The 22,598-nt window shown below is 34.3% G+C and overlaps 3 protein-coding genes across 3 annotated transcripts; 1 reads left to right on the forward strand and 2 right to left on the reverse strand.

Annotated features, from left to right (window-relative positions):
• Positions 1–118: 118 nt before the first annotated feature.
• On the reverse strand, positions 119–1,623 carry PHYBLDRAFT_14343 (hypothetical protein; the record flags this gene model as incomplete). Its single annotated transcript, XM_018430980.1, has 6 exons — positions 119–459; positions 577–820; positions 963–1,002; positions 1,070–1,137; positions 1,227–1,396; positions 1,512–1,623. The coding sequence occupies 6 exons, from the start codon at positions 1,621–1,623 to the stop codon at positions 119–121; spliced, it is 975 nt and encodes a 324-aa protein (XP_018297229.1).
• A 5,814-nt stretch (positions 1,624–7,437) lies between these two features.
• On the forward strand, positions 7,438–8,873 carry PHYBLDRAFT_100646 (hypothetical protein; the record flags this gene model as incomplete). The annotated part of the gene is made up of 6 exons (XM_018427600.1): positions 7,438–7,530; positions 7,704–8,026; positions 8,169–8,302; positions 8,446–8,478; positions 8,583–8,720; positions 8,788–8,873. Coding segments are annotated over 6 exons (807 nt in total), but the record flags the coding sequence as incomplete, so codon positions are not given.
• Positions 8,874–17,323: 8,450 nt separating this feature from the next.
• On the reverse strand, positions 17,324–20,393 carry PHYBLDRAFT_179009 (hypothetical protein). The gene is made up of 12 exons (XM_018438079.1): positions 20,211–20,393; positions 19,962–20,137; positions 19,760–19,868; positions 19,652–19,668; positions 19,490–19,552; positions 19,262–19,379; positions 19,072–19,183; positions 18,870–18,951; positions 18,453–18,747; positions 18,292–18,355; positions 18,137–18,192; positions 17,324–18,041 (listed from the first exon to the last, which is right to left on the reverse strand). Exons 1-12 carry the CDS (start codon positions 20,284–20,286, stop codon positions 17,701–17,703), a joined length of 1,509 nt encoding a protein of 502 aa, XP_018297231.1. The 5' UTR covers positions 20,287–20,393; the 3' UTR covers positions 17,324–17,700.
• Between the last annotated feature and the right edge of the window lie 2,205 nt (positions 20,394–22,598).

The raw sequence follows: 22,598 nt of genomic DNA on the forward strand, positions 1-22,598 counted from the left end.
AAAAAAGAAAAGAAAAGCATAAAAAAGCATAAAAAAAGGGTAGACTTATTCCATAGCCCGTCTTCTTATTTAGGTACAAATAAGTCTATCAGTTGCTCTGTGAATTCCACATGACAGCTTAGGCAAACCCAATGTTTGGTCTCTTCTTCTTCTTGTCGCCATCACCATAAACAGCGGCCCATTCTCGAATCTCAACCACAGACTCCATCTTCTCGCTCGAACTTGCAGGAACCATCTTGAGTGCTTCTTCAAAGTGACTCCACCCCAGGACTTGCTTTTCCTTTGTCAACACTTCCTGTTGTACTGCCTTCAAAGCTGCCGTAACACACATGTTTTTCAGATCCGACCCCGAGTAGTGTTCCGTTCTCTTGGCAAGCTCCGCTAACGACACATCGTGCTGTTCATCTTGCAAAAGCATACGCAGAATATCGGCGCGGTCATCTTCCTTTGGTAAATCAACTGTGCAAATGTCATTTAGTTTCTTTTTTTTTTAATATTTTTTGTTGTTTTCTTCAAAATTCATGTAACCATAACAACAAACTACTAATAATAATAATAATAATAAAATTTTGTTACCAAGTACGCGACGGGGCATTCTTCGTAACACAGCGTCGTCAAGGTCAAATGGCCGGTTAGTGGCCGCCATAACCATTACTCCTTGGTTGTCACTCGATAATCCATCCCATTCCACCATAAACTGATTTATTATCTCCCGGTGAAGACCAGAATTGGTATCGGATCGTCTTTTACGCATAATACTATCCACTTCGTCTATAAACACCACACAAGGCGCCAATTTCCGGGCTAATGAAAAGATGGCCTGTTGTCTAGGTTACTTAATAAATATTTCTAATTTGAAATAATGTATATATATATATATATATATATATATGTATATGTATGCGTGCGTGTGTGTATTTGTATTTTTTTTTATATTTTATATAGTTGGGCTCATCTTTTACCTTGACATTCTTCTCTCCTTCGCCGACGTACATATCATAACTAACAGCCAGACCTTAGAAACACAGTCGATAATACATTATAACATAATATGGTTTAGTTTACTTACATGTCGCTTGATTGGATTTCCAACATCCGGCTACCACTCTCTTTCGCTACTGCCTTAGCCAGCATTGTCTAGGCACAAAGAATATCAAGTTGTGGCTAATAAGTTATTGATACTACAATCATACATTTTAGAGATTTAGAAAATATTAGTGCCTTACTTTGCCTGTTCCGGGTGGGCCAAACAATAAGACACCTGAGATGAAGTTACGTTTCAGGATTCCATGTTGGAACAAATCAGGCCTGACCAATGGTAAGCTAATAAGTGTCTGAAGTGTTTCGATAGTGAGAGGAGGTGCTCGGACGTCTTTAAAGGTGCACTGCACTTTAGCTTTGAAGCAAATATAAACAAAATGATAACAGTCAGCCCAAATACATCAAAACAAACAAAACAAAACAAACAAAACAAAACAAACAAAACAAAAACGAAGAAAAAAAAAGCTTACATGGATCAACAATACGCGACACCAGTCTCGACTCATACTCATCACACTGTTCTTTGAGATCCACCAAATCAATTTGACCGTCATTCTGTGTGCGTGCTTTCTGACGTTTCATCAGTTTAGCGACCTTGCCTTGCAATGTAACACTCTTCTGGATAATCATATGCGCTTTCCTGAAGTCTTCTAATTCCACTATTTCCTTTTTCTGGGCAAGTGCACTACCAATAGCGGTTGTCACACGTCGATCGACATCTTCCATTGGCCACACCTCTTTAGTAATGCCCTCTAACCCCGAGAGAGCCTTGATAAGCTCGGGGATAGTTCCCTGGAGTGACTGAAGCCCTGTAACCTGCTTGTGGCCGTGTATATCCAAGATATGTCTTGCATTAATTTCTCCTATTCTCTTGGCTTCATCTATCTTGAGCTGTGTGTTCCACAATGTCATTTTTTCAAAGTCGTTGGCTGGAGGAAGTACAGTGAAACCTCTCATTCCGGCCATCAAGGGAAGGTTCTTTCCCATCAATAGATTGTCCATATCTGTGTCTGGATCCATTCGTTGCTGTAATGAAATCGAGTGTCCAGCCAAGAACATGACCCGATGTCTTTTTTCCCGTAAATCATCCACAGCCACCAAAAGAGCCGCAAGCATTATTGCGACAAAAGGTTCGTTCATGTCCAAATAATCACGTAGATAGACGATTTTGGGTGCTTCTAGCTTGCTATGGCTTTCTGCCCCTCCGGCGCCTACTTCTTTAGTTTTCTTTTGTTCGGGCGAGCTAAGAATGATACGTTGGAATAAAGACGTAGCTCTATTCTGGAATTCAGTCATGATTTTTGAGACCATCTTAACATGTTCTTCTGATCCTTTTGATTCCTCTTGTGTAGAGTCTTCTGTATCGATATCTTCTTTAGGGACTGCCCACACCTTTTCGTTTCTTTTCCATAGTGCATTCTTGATTGCCTCTAGAGCTCCTTCTGTACTCAGGTGGTCTTCATTTTCTGATTTTTCTTCTTCAGACTGCTTTATAGCTTTATCAAGCGGATTCTGCATGACGGTCAGGTAAGATTTGGATCGATTGCTCGCCGATGTCATCATTGGTAACACAGTGAAAGCTAATCATTTATGGATCAGTGCAAGTTTTCTCCCCTTCTTTTTCTTTCTTTCTTATGCGTTTATCTTATAAGCCCACTCACATACACACACACACATGTATGCATACATATGTGTAGATAACTTTATTTATTATAATTAATATTACTCAACCCCCCCCCCCCCCCCCTCTTCTTCTTTTCCTTCCTCTTGCATTAATATTATTATTTCATTTATATTTTAAAGAAAAGACTTACCACCACCTTGATCCGCTTTTGCCAATCTAATAAAATCTTGATTGTCGATAATTATCAAATCTGCTCCAACTTCTCCAGCTAATCTTCGTGCCATGGCATCTTGTAGATAGGTTGCCCCTTTCAAAGGAACATTGATCAAAATATGGTCTGTGTGATCAATTGAGGAAACTAGGCTTTTGGGTGCCAAGCTGGCCCGAGTACACATTGTCAGTTCATCCCAAACATGATCCTCGACAATTTTATTGTAGATTGGATCAATAGGAGTATTGACTATCTCTGCGTTTGAAAGACAATTTGCTGCCAGAAAAGATTCTATTGCGACCTATCAGAAAATCAAATATACGTATGTATGTATGTATGGGTGTGTACATATGTATATTCTTATTCTATTTGTTCCGCAGTCGAGCCGATTTTATTTATTTATATTTAATTTTTTTATTATATATATATATATATTACCTGGTATAGTTGAAAGGGGTCGTCTGTTCTTTCTAGTTGTCTTTCGTCCTTTTGTGGTTGTACCAAGTTCGGATGGTTTGCTGGCTCCTTGTTTCTTTGGGGAAACTAAATTGTTTTCTTCCTTTGTCTGTGCGATTTCGGTTGATTCGAGTGCTGTTTCGGGAATCGACTCATTACTGATGAATGGCGGTGTGTTTGCGGTAGAGTTGGTATTTGTTGGATCGGGGTTGTTGTTTCCCTTTGAGGAATGCAGACATGCTGTTGAATGGATCAATCGATGTCTTGGTTGGCAGACAGCAATTCTACCAAGTCGAAGCAAATGGTGGACAGACATATTTTTTCTTTATTGTTACAATTATTATTTGATTATTTTTTGGTAAATGCCAAAATGTCGAATGTCCACTTTCTGATTCTTTCTTTTTCTCTCTCCTCTCTCCCCCCTTTATTTTAATTTTCTTGACAAAAAGGAAATATTGGCACGAAGTCAAGGTTACGAATTTGTATAAATGTGACAGTCGTTTTTTGGAATATTAAAAGCGAGCACGATTTTCATCAGTGCACCCAAAACTACAAATATTTAAATATTTCGTATTTTGAAACAGGGTTGTAATATAATCCTCCCCCCAAAAAGAAAAGAAAAAGACCAGGACCAGGACCAAGACCAAGATTTAGGTCTAAATACAGGAGGCTAGAAACTAAAAATTAAAGATAGCTGACAAGAGAACAAGACCAATATCAAAATCAAAAGCAAGACCAGGCACCAATCCAAAGAGAAGACGTATATATAAAGTCTCTCTTTTTTTTACTATTATTAAATAAAAATAAAATAAAATGAAATGAAATATAATGCTATGTAATGAAAATGGGTTGTTATAACAATATTCATATATTCATATATGAATACTTATATATAGTTTAAGTTTTGCTGCCCATGGTAGCAATAATCAAATTTTTTATAGTTATATTTTATCTATATATTATTATTATTTTTGCCTCAACTCGTGGCATCAACTTTGTCATGGTAACCAAAACTGTTGATTATCACGAGATAATTTTAGATGATCAGGGCATAATTATTGAACCAAAATACAAAAAAAAAATACCAACCAAAAAACAATAAGTAACCAAGCAACCAAGCAACCAAGCAACCAAGCAACCAAGTAACCAAGTAACTAGCTAATGAATTAATAAAGGGATAATGTTTTTGCTACAAAGCATGCGGATATCTTTTTCTTTTCTTTTCTTTTCTCTTTATAGTATTATTGGTAAGTAAATATCAGTGCAAGTAAAATCTGAAGACACTTGTTCCTAATGTTTCCTCTTTCTCTTTATCTTTTGATTAATTGCTAATATACTCACTCTTTGTTTAATGAAAATAGAAATTGTTTGGTTATTAATATTAATATTGATTTTTTGCTTAAATCGACACTCAAAATCAAATGTGTATACATATTAAAAAGGTATAATTAGCTCTGTCATTAAGAAAATAGTCGTTAATTGGATGGTCTAATTATATTTCTGTTTGTTGTTTCTTGACAAATTTGATGATATATAAGCTAACAAGCTAACAATTCCATATATTATAGACTCGTCAAAGATCAAATATACGTCAAAAAACAAATACACCATGTCGTTTAGGAACATTGTTATTATTATTGTTCTTTATATATATATATACTAATCTCAAATCGAATTGATTATTCAATATAAAAGTTGTCAATAAATCAGGTTATATTGAAAGTTGAATGTACAGCAGATTATGCTTAATAAGATTCAAATACACACAATCTGTCAATGTATTGAACACAGATATATTCTAGTTTTTATATACACATTATAAATTATACATGGCGCAGTTGAAGGTTATGTAAAAGAAAAAGATAGTATATATATATGTGTGTATATATGTATGGTTGGTAAAAATTATACCACACCAAAACACAACACAACATAGCACACTACAGTACAGAACATCACAACACAGCACACCGCACCACACCACACCACATCACACCGCAACATAGCATAGTATAGCGAATCACAGTACAGTACAACACGGAACAACGTTTGGCTCAAACCGTCTGGCACTCAAATAACCAAAGAAAGAAGGCCTGCTTCTGTCAGCGTATTCATTATCGGCTCTGATCATTACTGAATTATTTATTTTTTGGTTTTAGCTCTCCGAGATTCCTTAATTTTTTTTTATTTATTTTTTTACAGTCATTGTGCATTTAGCCTTCCCGCTTTACTTTAATAACGGCCTCAAAGAATAAATACCCCAAATAAATCTATTAGTTAAATAATAAGTATATACTCCAATAACCAAAAACAAAAAGCTCCGGACCTTAATGATAATCATATTCACTTATTGATTTGTATATCTATACTGATCATCAGGACTGCACATTTTGCTTTATGAACAAACCAAGGGTAACAACAGTATATATAGGTCTTGGTGTTTAAACATATAGACCATTGATACATGCACTATTTTAAAACAACCTGTTTATTTATATATATGTAAAAATATAAAAATGAATGAATGAAGTAATACACATGTAAAAAAGGAAAAGAAAGTTTAGCCGTCGACCTTTATATTGCTCATTTTGCTTCTGTTGTTGTTGTTGTTGTTGTTGTTGTTGTTGTTGCTGCTATTGCTATTGGTTTCTTTTCCTTGTTTTTTTATGGCATGGATTTAGGCATGAACTTTTTCAGGTGATAGTTTTTGTGGTTGTCTGAATCAACCTTTGGAGTACTGGGTCACGTGTCTATGTTATTAATATCATTTTCTTTTATTGTATTTTATTTTACATTTTGAATATGTTATATATATATATATATATATATATACATATGAATGGGCATGTATTTGATATGAAATTTATCAATGAACAAAAATATTTAATAAAAAATCAAATCAAATCAAGCCAGATTATTAAGCTTTTCTGTTTCTTCTTCCTTTATTTTTACTAGAGCTTAAATACGTTTCATAAATCAAAAGAAAGTAAAATGTAAAATGTAAAAAAAAAGCAGACAAAAAAAAAGTATTGGCTCTGTTCTATTATAGTTGCTATTCAATTAATGATAATGATCGGGAGTGTGTTACGATGAGGCTGATGTTCATCTAAAGAGTGCCTTTTATTGCATCCTTGCCTCGTTGAGCTAAAAAAGACAAAAATACAAAAAATACAAAAACTATATAAATGATTGATTCTCCGAGCGCGCGGCATCACAAGATCAGAGGCACTTTGTTACTATGAGAGACTCCGTGAAACGGTGCCTATTCTTTATATGGTATTCCTAGTGGGCATTGACCTTCCTTTTTTCAACATTCAACAGCAAAAAGAAGAAGAAGAAATAAAAACAAAAAAAAAAGACATAATAGTAATAGTAATAGTAATGGTAATAATAATTGATAACCTCCTTAACGACCAGACCATTTCAAAGTCGACTTCTCTTTCGCTTTCACTTTCCCTTTAATTCTTTTTTTTTTCTTTTTCCTTTCTTTCCTTTGTCTTTCTCTCTCTTTATTCACCTCTCTCTCTCTTCATTTATTTGATTTGATTTTAATTTTATATTAAACTTTTTCTCTCTTTCTCTCTCCTTCCTTCCTTCCTTCCATTTAGAGAGACAAACCTACTTATTCCCTCAGTCCATGACACGCAATCAAGACTGAATTACTCTCATTACAACCATCCGCCATTCCGCACTTTAACACTTAATTTTCTTTATTACAACCCTTTCCACTCCTTGTACACTTAATTTCTTATTTACCATGCTCACAACTTCCCGTTCAGTAGCGCGCAACCAGAAAGCAAAGGTAATTTAAATAGATAAAAAAAATAAGCTGAATACTATACTACATTACATAAATATAAGAAAACTCTCATTGTTAAATAAAATAGTCTGCTATTCTATTTTATTACAAAACCGGACTGCGAATTATATATTTTTTTTAAAAAAAAATACTGATTAAAATTAAAACCCTCCAAACGCTTTATACTTTTTGATTTTTTGATTTTTGATTTTTTGATTAAATTTGTTTATTTCTATATATTTGTGCGTGTGTTTTTTTCGGTTGTTTTGTGCGTTTTTGCTTTGTTTGTCTTTAATTATGGTGTAGTTGGCTGCAGACTATAATGACCTGCTTAAGGAGCTATCCTCTCACAAGATGACGTCTGTTGGATGCTATTCGATAGGAGAAACCATTGGCACGGTAAGAACTCTACAATATAATAGTAAAAATGTCCCCTTTTATATCATACAATTACACAATACTCTTCTTGGATTTTAAAAGAGAGTAAAAAGAGTAATAGTATATAAAAACCCATCTTTTTGGATTTGGCATTTTTGTAATAATAGTGTTAATTATTATTATTATTATTTTAGGGAGCCTATGGAAAAGTTAAATTAGGTATTCATAAACTGACCGGACAGCAGGTCGCCATCAAAAAGATCGACAAGCAACACGCGCCTCTAATGGCTAGAGAAATCCACCACCATCGCCAACTACGACACCCTAGTATAGTGACGCTCTACGAAGTTATTTCAACTGAATCCACAATTCATCTTATTTCCGAATATTGTCCCAATGGCGAATTGTTTGATGCCCTCACATCGTCTGGTCGATTCTCGGAGTACAGAGCACAAAAAATGTTCAATCAAATCACAAGTGCCGTACGAGCATGTCACCAACAAGGCATTGTTCACAGGTAAGCAGAAAGTCAATCATTATATTACATTAAATTACATTGTCTATTCTATTCTATTCTATAATCAATATCTGCATATTATATATATATATACTTTTGTACTTATATTTTTGTTTCATTTTTCGCTACTCTTATTATTTAGAGATTTGAAACTGGAGAACATCCTACTAGATGCTGACAATAACGCCAAGCTATGTGATTTCGGCTTTGCTCGTTACGCAGAGAATAACCAGTTTTTAGAAACTTTTTGCGGCAGCTTAGCTTATTCTGCGCCAGGTAAAAATAAATAAATAGATATAAAAAAAAGACACTAAAATAGAACGCCAAAGTCTTTCTTGGTTCTTATGATTAATTATTATTTTCTTCTTCTTATATCCTTTTAAACCACGATTATTCGCATGAAAAAAATAAATACATAGAGGTCATCATGTGTCAGAAATACACCGGTCCAGGTAAAGTATATTTTACAAATCACCCATTACACATTTGTAACCATAACAACAAACAAACAAAAAAACAAACAAAAACAAAACTAACATTTAATATTTCTCTATAGCAACCGATGTCTGGTCTCTAGGCGTCATTCTCTTTACACTGCTGGCAGGTGAACTTCCTTTTGACGACGACTCTGAGATCATAATACAGCGCAAGATCCGAAATGTTGACTACGAAATACCCTCCTACTTCTCACCTGGTAAATCTCAATTTGAATTCACCTAGTCCAACACTAACCCGATTGGACTATTCTTTTGTGTCTATAGAGGCTGCCGATTTAATCCAACGTCTACTCCAACTCGATCCTCTCGAAAGACCAACCATCGATCAGGTGGCAAATCATCCGTGGCTCCACATGGCTTTAGATGACGATGATCACGACAACGACAGTCTGTCAACTCGCAACTCCAGCCACTCCGACATAGATTCAATATTTTCTGCCCCCCAGAGACGCAACCTCGACATGTTAGAAGAGGATGAAGATGAAGACGAAACTTTGACAGAGACCTCTAGTCATGAAAGTTATATCAGCACACACTCCAAACCGTCAACCTTTTCAGACAGACGATTTACCCCAACATCAACCTCAACAGAAGCTGGCCGGTTCCAATCTCAGGCTCATTGCAGTTACCCCTTGAGCCACGCAGAAGAACGAATCAGACAGCAGACTACTAGACCATTTAGTAGTAGTGGTTTTACAACCACATCTGCTACTAACAATAATAACAGTACTACTATTAGACCCATGTCTTTCGGATCTTCGGGTCTATCCCCAATGTCTGGATCTTTACTGTATCGTGATGCACGCCCGAGATCGGTAGTAGTAGAAGAAGCTCCGTTGACCAGGATAGAACAACAACTCGTTGCTTCACTCAAAGCTGCCGGATTTGATTCTGATGTTGTAAAGAGCATGCGTTCGGGAACATGCGACACCCTCGGTACCGTTTGGCAGATGCTCTTACACCGCATAGACAGTAAAACCTTAGAAAAAAGAAAAACAGACGAATACACAAAGCAAGCTGAGATGGCAGCAGTTGCCATGAAGGTCGATGCCACACTATCTTGCCGGAAACCCAAATATGATAATAATGACAATCACAATAACCATAACATTAATACCCAACAAGACGAAGAGTGCAACGAAAAACTAAGTCATACGATCCCTTGCCTTCCTGCGTCATCGATCTATGGCTTTGGATCTGAACGACACTCGGCTGATAAGTCTGGCTGGTTCAGCTCAGTTAGATCATGGTTTGCGCCCAAAGAACACCAGCAACCATCATCACCACTTTACCTGAAAAATCAACCATCAAACAACTCATCCTCATCATCCTCATCATCAAGTTACCGTGACTTTGATACCGCACCTTCTTCATACAACCCCACATCTCCTGTACAGCCCATCTCTTCTTCCCCTCCAATTTATCGAACAGGTAGTCAAAAACAACGTAGAAAAATGCTTCAGTTGTCGACCCCTCCAGTAAATGAGCTTGACCAGCTAGTATACAGCGCCACCAGTCCAGTCCACGTGCCTCAACCCTTGCCCCTGTTACAGGCACGAACTTCATATAAGAATACTGGTACTAACAATAATAAGATGATGATGACTTCCAGCCAACAACAAAGAGGAATTGGTGGTGGACCAACCATGCCACCTGCCGCACGTACAGCTGGCGCAGTGACCGACACCCTCTCAATAGTTACCACAGACATCCATCTCTCTACCACAGCCGTACCTTACCGTGCCACTGAGTTTGACATGTCTCAACAATGCTATGCATCATACCGCTCAACAGCAACAACACATCTTCGCGAAACCGAAATATCACCTCCTCCATCTCCACCTAACAAAGTGTCCATCGGAATGATCTCTGAACGTGAACGTCTCGCTAAACCTCTCCCGCTGGAAATTCCTCAGCCATCATCATCACCAAAAACACCACCACCAATCCAGGCACTCATTTCACCTCCCAGCTCTCCCGAAGAACACCACCACCCTCCCATCAACCATCTCTCTAATAATCTTGGAGCTAGTGTTAAATCCTTAAACGCACCACCACTGTCATCAGTTTCTACACCAATTTCACTCTCCCATGAGGAACCAGTCAATGCTAGACGTTTTGATTTCGCACCAAGAACCCGACTAAGTGCTTATGGAATGAGTGAAAATGATATGCGTGATCGCATGTCTTCCAAAATGATTATTGAAGAAGAGGAGGAAGAGGAAGAGTAAAATCTTGTACCGTTTATTCTTCTTATTTCTCCTCCTCGCCTTCTCTTTCTTATTACTTACTTCCTTTCCTTTAACCCTGTCCCTCTCTATCTTTGTTTTTCTGGCCATATCAGCCTAAACTCATGCACCTATACAACCACTCCTTCTACAAGACGCTCTTTTTCTTATACATAGTTTGTATCCCTCCTCCCTCACCCCCTTTTTTTATATTATTTTTCTAATGGGGCACAAGCCTTTCCTCTCCTTATTCTACAACCTAACCTGATCTCTACCTTTACCTCCACCTCTACTTCTCTCTCTCTCTTATCATTCTATTCTATCTTATATTATCTTATTCTATTTCACCTCATATTTAACCTATTCCACTCATCCTTTTTCCACCCAAAAAAAAAGTTGCATAAAAAAATAGCATTTTGTATAGATTCAAATATCAGACACTTCTTTTCTCTTTATTAGTTTTTCTTAACATTAATTATTAATCCATAAATAAATAAATGAATAAAAAATAATAATAAAAAAAAGAGACAAAATTCTGTTAGAAATAGTAATAGTATGTTTTATTTGTTGATCTTTTTTTGTTTGTCTGTTTGCTTGCTTGTGAGAAGAGGATTTTTATGGGCAATTAGCGCATGTTTTGCTGTTTGTACTTCTGTGCACATTTATGCCAAAATACACAATGATAAAAGTTATATAGATACATGTATATGTATATGTATTAGCTCACCTCACTAATGTTGTGCTATTTAAATATAACAAAAAAATCTTTTATAAAATCTTGCTTGTTCTTTGTTCCTTTTGTTCAATAATTATATATATTAAGATTCCTGTTTAGTATTAAACTTGGCTATTATACCGATAATAAGAATTCTATTTTACTGATAAACTAAAACAGAATAAAGCCCTTTTATAGATTGGGTTGTACAATGCACTCCATTAAAGTGGACATCTCCATGATTTTCCTTTCTTTTTCTTTGAGTTTTTTTTTTGGCGTTAGATGTCGGACATTAGAAAGTATATTGAAGTGGATTACATTTGTGCCAAAAGTACAGCCAGCATACATATAATTGACACATGAATATATTAGACATAATAATAAAAACCAAGTATTGTAAAGGGGAGGGAGCGAAGGAGGGATGGGAGACAAATTTACATACATACTATCTCTATACAAACTATAATAGTACTTCAATTAGATTAGATTACCATTGTACTGTTAGGACCAGTAATATATAGATTTTACATAGAACATATATACAGATACTTTGCAATTAATCTAATAAAGCTATCTAGTAAGTTTAAGCTAATTGATGTTCATAATAAATCAACATTAGAACAAGATTCATTGTTAAGAATGAATTGTTTGCTCTGAGAGGGGGTGGTTACAGCTTCTTGGATGATAGACAGATTACATTTATGTTTTTATATAGCTCTATATATGCACACACACATATATATATAAAAATTAAAAGCAAGTAAGCTGTAGTACCCGCTCAAAGACGTACGTTTTGCAGTTAGTCTGGGGTATAATTTATTTAGACAGTACAAAGAAGTCTGATTTGATAAATTACAAATATTAACAATAATAAAAGTCTAGATTATCAGTACCTTTTATCTTTGAATTAGATGTACATAAGCATCTTATGAATTATTTGTACACTACTAATAAAACAATATTTTACTTGTAATGAATATATATGCATACATACATACATACATACATACATACACAGGCTCTAGAGTACTTGTACTTGTGATAATTGAATTAAATTTTGTGACCACAAGTAGCCCCAATGGTTTAGCTACAATGTGTGTATACACATACATCATTCAAGCCTGGTCTTCTTCATTCAATACAGTATCATACATCTTGTGAGATCTACCACGACTCAATGTATATATATATGTGTGTGTGTGTCATGAGCGCACAACCTGTGAAGTTGCTTGTATTGTACAACATGAATACAAAAAAAGAAGGATTTATATATACATATATATATATTTGAATTCTAAAAATCCATATTTTTTTCTCTTACTCTCTACAACCAAGAAGTTTGTTTATAAAGTAACCACTTTTTTTATTTCATTGAGCTTATTCCAAGTCAATTACAAGAACCTAATATAATAAAATGCAATTTAATTATTTTTGCTTTTTATTTTTGGTATCTACGAATAAGTACCACTTCAAAAATTACACTAATAAATATCAATACCCACACCCACGCCCACGCCCATACCCATACCCATTATTCACATTCACATTAATATCTGCACTCATTTCTTTTACAACACAGGCCACGGTAAGTAGGCAATTAAGTAGATATGTAGGTAGGTATCTATGTATGTAGGACAGGTGTAGTACCAGAAGAGATGTCGTACCAGAAGAGATGTCCCTGACCCCAAAGAGATTGATATAGATAGAGATACATGCTTATTATCATTACCTAAATCATATATGGACTAGCATATTAACTTTCTACTGGTTATTTATGTGAACCTATAATACGGTAGCTTTTGCTTCTTCTTTTTATTTTATTTACTATAGTCTTGGCAACACGGTAGTATTACTTACACAACTGAACTGCTTTTTTCTTATTGTTACCGTTTGTTGATATAAAAAATATTTTTTATCTCCAGATACACTAAGGCAAGTTTCTTCTTTTTGCTTTCTTTCATTTAGTTCATATTTATACATGAATTTTGAACCCTATTCTAGATGTAACCCATGGTACCCAACAAAAATAAAGATATGGATTTTAATAGACTCATACGCTACCTTACTTGATAGAGGTAACATATATACTTAAAGGTGATTATACACCATTTATATTAACCCTTTGCACACACTCAAATAACAACAACAATAGTACGATAGTAATAGTAATATATTTTATTCATCTCGTACGCTAGGGTTTGCACAGATTTATATACATATATTATCTTGCATTACACAACCTCCTAATGGTGCACAAAGCTATATGTTCTATATAAATCTCCAGCTTTTATTTCCTTTATAAATATTAACAGTAGTAATAGCAGACTTTAACCTGAGATATTGTGTAAATAATTTTACGAAATAGGGTTTAAGATCTTGCCAGTCAATAATCCCCGTCCATTCCATCTATCTATTAATTTGTATTTAAGGTATGCTATTTAGCCGTATGATTGTAATAGATGATTGGCCTTATATATATATACTAAGCTTTAAGAATATCAGTTTTTTTTTCAGAGCCCTCAATCACTCCACGAATAATTCCATTGTAATTGATGAAACTAGTACGAGCCAACTCCACTTAACATTCTATGCCATTTTACTTTGTATAGCATAGTATAATAATAATAATAATAATAATAATAATAGAGACATTTAGGCAATCATATATCCAGAGTTGTATAGAATACTAGCCAAGTAAACATCTTATCTTGAAAATTTCAACCTTTTCAATGTTTCTATCGGCAAATTCCTTTACACTTAGAACTATTTATTGGATGCTGTTGTTACTAAACTTATAAAAAAAGTTAATGTATGTCCTTGATTCAACAAAAACGGCTGGCTCCTGTTTTTTGGTTATAAAATAATTAAAATTTAGATATTTTGTTAGAGCTGGTATATTTAACTTACACTTTTACTATCAGAAATATAATAACATCGTCTCATGGTGTAAATATTGATATTGAGATCTTTAAATATACCGATATCTCGGTGAATATTTGCCTGCTGTTGGTCAGGCAAACACTGTCCGGCTTCAATTAACTTGTTAAGCAACTTTACTCAGTAAAACAGAGCACACGTTTTCGATTTTTTTCTAGGTATGTAGCCTGAGAGAACTTTGGGATCACACATCTATCTGTGGTGCAAATATACATACTTTTATTAGTAAATACTTTTTTAGAGTAGAAAATGGGATGTTTTGATCAATATTTGAGTAATCAAAGTCAAATAACGTTTAAATAGTGGATCTTGATGTACTCCACCAGGTTGCTTGTGCATATAAAAAAAACTTGGCTTAACCAATCTAGATTTATAGCTAATTTTTTGCATTTAATTTGCTATTTTGATCAAAATGTTCTTTTTTTTTATTAAATACTTTCATTTCACCAGTAAACATGATAATATTCAATTTGTAATTATGTAATTAAATAAATATGCTTAGAATTGTAATAGCTATAATAATGAAGCCTCAATGTAGATTTATATCATGTAAAGTAATCTAACCAACCTCAAAACGATCTGGGCACCATTGCAAACCTCAATTGATCCACAAAATACGATCTCAAAGCCCATAAAAAATAGATGCATTTATTCTGACCATCGCATAAACAACCCCTTTTTATATTTAAAGTACTTTTGAATAATTATATTTTGAGGATCTGTGAATGCTATTACTACAATATCTGATCTATTTAGTGCCTATTTGTGTTCTCTTGGAACTTTGTGCTTTGAAGGTCTGCAAACAATATATATACGGTAATATAAACCAAAGTACTTTCATGCAGAATATAATAAACCCCGATGTGAAAACGGCTTGGAGAGATCCAGGTTCAAAAAAAGAAGATAACTATCAAGCGTGTAAAGCAGGTATCTTGACACAGTGATTTCCTTCTAAAAGTCTTTACTAAATCCTATAAAATAAAGTCAATATTCTTTAAAAACCTTTTCTCTTGTGTTTTAATGTGTCTTGTATTGTTCACTATTAAAAAGTATACACGCTTTTTGGTATCATATAAAGATTTAGATATTATTCTTGTAACAGTCAAAACTTTTTTATATTTCTAAGAAATCAATCAGACATTGACTGTACATATATATAACAAGTACGTTCAAGAGTTTAACAATTTTTAAACGCGTGTGCCTTCTGTTTTTTACCCTAAAAACTCTTGCTTTCTATCATGAGTGGCTGAAAAGGATGCGCGAATCAACATCGGGCGTCAGGTTGAATGAGAAAAATAGAAAATTGATCTTTAATGCGCAATGTTCTGACAAACTCATTTCTGCAAGAACATGATGAGAGTTATATATAAGCTAATGAGCTATTAGCATTAACAGAATTGTAGTTGTTGATGGTAAATAAGGTTTCGCATCGTTGTCGCTCGTCTTTTTCTGTTTTTTGCGTCCTTTTTTGTTTACTTTTTGCCTTTTTTTTTCATGGTCTTTAGCTCTAGTAGTCACATGCATATGAAAATAGTCACGAATTTTTTCCTTTAGTTTTTTTTAAAGGGGTACACGTCAGCGATGAAAGGATTCAAGAGATGTGTAAAATAGATGGAAGACTCCATTTACTTTGGTCCTCTTCACAGAAAAGGAACTCGTGAAACTCAACTCCGTTAAAGTAGTTCAAGTGACGATTGACGTTCTTTAAAATAAAAGCAAAAAAATGTCTGTTAAAAAAACTCGAAAGCAGTGTAAATTGGACGAGAGTGTCCCAGAAAAAATTGGACATTTCGTCCCAAATTATTGCTTTCGGGATTTGTGAGTTCCCTATTACACACAAATCGATCCTTCTTCTTAGCATACACATATCGAAATTTTCCTATAATAAATAGATCTCTTATTGACTTGCTACTAATCATCACTTTCTCTTCATGTGGTTACACGATGTTGTAAAGAAAATAATACGAATAAAGGCAAAATAATTCGTAAGAACTTACGTAGTGTTGTATCTCAAACAAAAAGTAAAAAATAATAAGAATTCGATTGTTCTTCTACATGGAATGAACTAGTCGTATTTATATATATATATATTTTGTATTCGAATTGCAATATGTGCCTAAGTGATACTTATTACAGTGAGTCATCTTCCAGGGGTGTTATTCCTCTGTAAAGACCTATTGATCTGATACTTCTCCAGTCAGATCAGTCAGAGAGTTTGGGTAATGTTTCTGAATCGTAATATTTGTAGTCTCTCAATTGAGAATTAATATAGTGTTAGAGATGTGTAAGTAAAATATACTTATGCCCTTAGAATGATAGTTATTATTGTGTACCCTGTGTTATGGTGATAATAATAATAAATAAGCAATTATGTTTATGATAGTCTGTGTATTAGATAATAGAGTAAAGGCAGATTTGGTTATATTATTTTAAATTTTTGTTTCATTATCCAGACACTCATTATCTGAAGAGCATTTTTATCTGCTAGCTAAGCTATAAATTGTTAAATACAGTATTAGACAAAATCTCTCTCTCTCTCTCCTTGTTCTCCTCGCCGTAAGATTTGTGCACTTGATCCGATTCTGACCCTTAAATCTGGTATTTTTGTCGGCAATGTCTTTAACCACAGCTTATGATCTTCTTGTGCGGTTTTAGATACTTCCCATCGCTTTCTGTACTACAATGTGGGCAACCTTTTGACTTTGGTCAATCCTTGTTCTCGCTCCGCCATGGAAACATTAAGGGTTTCTTCCTTTTCGGGCAATAACGAAAAGATATCGAGTTGTGTCCTCTACCGAAATACCTGACCTAATTAAATTACACTATAGAGATAAAGAGTGCTAAGTAAGTTATGCTTTTAATTTGGTAGAATATAGACATTCTTACGGTCAATGGTATGGGTCTGTCAGTTATTCCAATTCACTTTGTATAAGCTTTTGAGATTTAATGATAAATATATTCATTGAAGCCTCTCGAATATGATTTGAATTTCTGTACTATTTTTTTTTCTTACTTTACTACAAGGCATTAAGCAGTAGTATATAAAATACTTATTGATTACTGCCAAATAATGAATAATATACAAATATATAAATAAAGAGATTGGCCCAAGTATGGAATACATTTAATAAACATAATAATCGTTAATGTTATACAATATAAAGATGTTGTCTTAAAGTTTTTTTTGAATGAAGGATAATAATATTTTTTATATGTATATGTATATTATAAAATAAAATAGAATAAAATAAAATAAGGAATAAAATTGAATAAATCGGGAGGAAAAAGAAAATCCGTCTACTCGGATTCCTTCCCTAAGAAGATTCTGTAACTGACAACCAATACAGCAAAGAAAGTCTTGATCTTGGCACCAATTGAGGCTGGGAAACCATAGACCATGAATGACAAGAGTTTGTACTTGTCGTTTGTATAAGGAGGATATCTTGTGGAGTTGAGGCTCTCCATGGCAGCAGATTTGACCATAGTCGAACGCTCATGGGTAAAGATATCAAAAGAAGCCTTTCCGTGGTATCCACCAGTACCAGAAGGACCAACACCACCAAATGGCAAAGAAAGCTCTTGGAGATGCATCAAAGTGTCGTTAACAAGTACACCGCCAGAGCTTGTTCTGTCAAGAACTATTTATAGAAAGTTAATATATTATTAATATGTGTATATCCAGCTTTCAAAGAAGTTGAGGGGGAGGTTGCAACAATGAACAGAAAGTACTTACTCTTATTGTATGTCGATGCCTTTGATGAGAAGATGTACATAGCAAGAGGATGATCTCTATTACACATATGTATATCATATAACTCTTGTCAATATATGTATATTTGAAAGGAATATAAACTAAAATATAAACTAAAATCCTTTTTTTTTCTTTACCTTGTGTTTACTACTTCAATAGCTTCATCCATATCTTCAACAGGGATGATGGGAAGGATAGGACCTTTATTGTTTTTGGTTGTTGTGATTGGAAACACATTAGTTTATAGTCTGACTCCTGCTTCTTGTTCACATATTTATCTGTACAGCCAAAGACTTACCAAAGATCTCCTGTTGCATGATGTGAGCATCGTTGGGAGATACAGGAGAAATGATAGTTGGTGCAATAAAAAGATCATCCCTGTCGGTCTGTCCGCCAATAACAATAGACTTTTGATCAAAATGATCGAGTAAACCCTTGAGGCGATCAAATTGACGGTTGCTGACAATACGGCCGTAAGATCCCGACTTTTGAGGTTCATCTCCATAATACTCGATCAAGGTTTTGCGCACGGCCTCAATAAAAGGTTCGACACGATCTTTTGTAATCAATACGTAATCAGGTGCAACACATGTCTAAACAAAACAAGAAAATAAAGGTTAACATCTTTAGCGTGGGTATTTTGTTTATTTCTATGGCTTAGATGAAGCTAGTGTATAAACATGGTTGGTGTGTATTATCTCTCTTGGTCTTTCACCTGTCCGTTATTGAAGAACTTTCCCCATATAAGACGATTGACCGAGACAGCAAGATCAGCATCGGGTGCAATAATGGCAGGTCTACATATGTAATCAAATAAATAAAAATGTGAAGATTGGTAAGTAGTCTATTAAATATTCTCGTTTCTCTTTTTCTCTTTGCTTATCCAAAAATGGAAACGAGTCAAAGCTAAATCTTACGATTTTCCTCCCAATTCAAGAGTGACTGGAGTAAGGTGCTTGGCAGCGGCGGTCATGACAATCTTTCCTACCATTCCGTTACCAGTGTAGAAGATATGATCAAATTTTTGCTCTATTGAAATCTTATTAGTAAAGATGTATTAACTGTCTAACGATTTTTTATTTTATTTTTGTTTGTAGTTAATTTTACCAAGCAAAATTGTTGTTTCATCAACACCGCCATTTACGACAGTGTAGACGCGCTCGTCAAGGTATTTAGGCAAGACACGAGCGATCAATTCGGCAGTGTGTTGAGAAACCTCGGAAGGCTAAGTGTAATGAAATTTATATATATATATATATATATATATTACGGTCGTGAGGTGAGTAAAGTTTTTTTTATTTATTTTAGGTTTTATTTTTGTAAATGTATATATACCTTTATCAGAACACAGTTTCCTGCAGCAATAGCACCAACAACGGGCATAAGTAGGAGATTGATCTATTAAAGCATACACACACACACATTTACAATTGAAAAAGTCAGTCAAATGCATGGCTCTTATTTAATAACAATAGAATAAAATAGGGTTATAGTTACAGGATAGTTCCATGCACCTATCAGAATGGTATATTGTGTTAGAAAATAGAAAAATAAAATTGGTCCAATATTCTTTGCTCTCTATTTAAGGTGCTCTAGACTCCTTACCAATGACAAGGACAACACCCTTGGCTTCTTTACGAATGTAAGTTTTATCGGCTGCGTTCATTAAGAATCGCTTCTTGGTGTAAGTAGGGCTGCTGAATTTGTCCAAGTTCTATAGTTAAAATTGATATAGATATAGATATGATTAGCATAAATGATAAACTATCATAATAATCATTATATGTATATATTGAGCTTTTTTTACTTTGATCAAAAAGTGGCAGTCATCGACAATAGGAGAAATTTCACCGACACCACACTCCATCTTATGCTTGCGCAAATCCTTCCACAAGGCTGCCTCAATAGCCTCGCTATTCTCTTCGGCAAAGCGAATAAGGTTTTTGAGCTGCTGTTTGCGGAAAGTGATATTCTTTGTAATGCCTTGAAATGTCAACAAACATGGTCAGATATCAAAGGACAGTAGAGCTATTAAATCGCGGTCTACAAGACTAACCCGTGTTAAATTGCTGGCGAAGGTTGTTGACGATAGGAATAAGGTCTTCCTTGGGTGTGTAGACGAGTGCTGACATTATTATTAAGCTTTTATTATATTATAGGCTCTGTAAGGTAATTTAGTCGATTGAACTGCTGCTGTTTGAGAAAAGAAGAAAAGAAGAAAGAAAGAGAAAAAGAGATGGGGATTGGGATTGAACTTAACAAACAAACTCAAGACTGGCTCCAATTTATAGGTCCTGTCTTATTAGAGTTCCGCAGAAAAGAAGAAAAATATAATCAAACTCATTTCCTATCTCGTGGAAATTGAGTGAGATTCTTTGGAGGGCTGTGCGTTTCTGTCGGGAATTCTATTCGAGATATATTAAAGATTAATATATATATATACTTATATTTTAATCAGACATCATTTACTTTTACTTTTTGATATTCAAACTTCAAAACAAGTATTCATGTATATATATATATATATATGTGTGTGTGTGTGTGTGTGTGTGTGTGTGTTTGGCTTGATATAAGATGCCCACTTTGACCATGTCTGCGAGAATATAGTTCTTTTATTCATACTAAGCGTTGTACTTGGTTTAAAGAAGTATTCTAAACTTAACAGGGGAGATTAGTAGGAAATAAATGGCTTTTCCGAAATCGGGAGATTTTCTTTTACATAAATAAACCTGAATTAAGAAGGAATATTGGTTAGGAATACCCAAGTGGGCAAAAAGAAGCTGACATATCTTTAATATCAGACGCTACACAATAATTCAAATAAAGACTTTTAACTTCATATCAGAATCCACAATAAGCCTAGACCAACAGGATCACCATTAATACATGACCTCGAGGAACTGAAAGATCTAGTGAGCCTTTTCAATACACACACACACACATAATGACTTTGATTTGTTTAACACACCACACTATTTACGGTCAGGAAAGAATTGTATGGATATATTCAAAATAGAAAGAGTATGTATATATGCGAGTAAGTGAATACAGCCATTTGAAGATATCTGCAAATGTTACTCTACATATCACCAATGTAACCATGTTAGTTTTTTTAAATTCAAGCAGTGAATATCATGCTTCAGAGCATTCCAAAAAAAAGGTGGTGGAATCGACTGAAAACGTATGTCTGTGGAGTGGTTTCCACTGTGTGGTTGTCTCAAGTAACATAATATTCTAGTGGAGCTTTTATTAATACTTTACATCTTGACGTGCTACCACACAAGGCTACACGTGCGTAAACTTTCCAAATAAGCCAAAAACTCCAATTTTGGATCATATATGCTCTTGAAAGTTGCTTCAATAGCAATAGTATCTTTCTATTCTTATTTACATGGATAGAATCAGGCAATACAAAAACATAAACTCGGTAGGTTCTGATGAATCCTGACTTATTTTCTTTCTTTCTAATATGATATAAAAGAGGCGATTCACAATTTCATAGATTCCCATCAATCTTATTTACAAATAAGGAATTGTGTAGATCCACATTAACTTTGTATGAACCACACTAGCCATTATTACAAAGATCAAAATGTTATCTTTTGATATGTCAATATTTTGCCTAATTTGTTTGTTTTTTTTCAAAAAATATATATATATAAGTAAAAAAAAAAAGGCCAAATAAGCTGATAAACGTAATGAAGTAGATTGCAAAGGGTTGCTTACAATTTTCATGTCTTAAGAGCACATGTATATCAATAGCTAAATTAATTTGTGTAATATTATACTTCTTCATTGGTACAGGATATTTCCGTGCGCGTTTATGACTGTTCACTCCCGCCCTTGGGCTTTATACAAGAATTTAAAAATGCCTGATATGTATCCGCGTACTCAAGGTGGCTTATAATATTCCTCGAGTATTGCACACCATACTCCGTTATATAAAAATAAAATTAACGGCAGCAATATATAAGACCATGCTTTATATATGTTTTTTGATATGTAAAAGAAGTAGATCTAAATTTAAATTATTTAGTGCAATTTTCTCTATCGAGATTGGGAGGGGTTTAGAAAAAACTGACAGCCAATTCTCCATATTTGAGATAGCTGTAGAAGCACAAATCTGGGTGTATTATTCAGCGATCGGTTTACCATTAACCAATTGCTCGCTATAGCATATTCCAGAGTTTCCAACGAAACAGTAAATTATCTTATTTGTTTTTCCGGGTTATATAACGCAGTAAAATTGCGCTCACCGAGTATAGATTTTCTTTATTATTCATTTGGTTATTTATTTCCAAAAGTCAGAGATAATAGTCCAATCAACCATCTAAGGGTAAATTGATACCGGGAATAATACTTATCTGACTGTTATATAATACAAACACTCGCAAGATCATGACATCCAGAATATTCAAATTTTACTGCATATTTGCTTATTCTT

The sequence above is a fragment of the Phycomyces blakesleeanus genome, assembly GCF_001638985.1.
Source record: "Phycomyces blakesleeanus NRRL 1555(-) unplaced genomic scaffold PHYBLscaffold_2, whole genome shotgun sequence".
Taxonomy (NCBI): domain Eukaryota; kingdom Fungi; phylum Mucoromycota; class Mucoromycetes; order Mucorales; family Phycomycetaceae; genus Phycomyces; species Phycomyces blakesleeanus.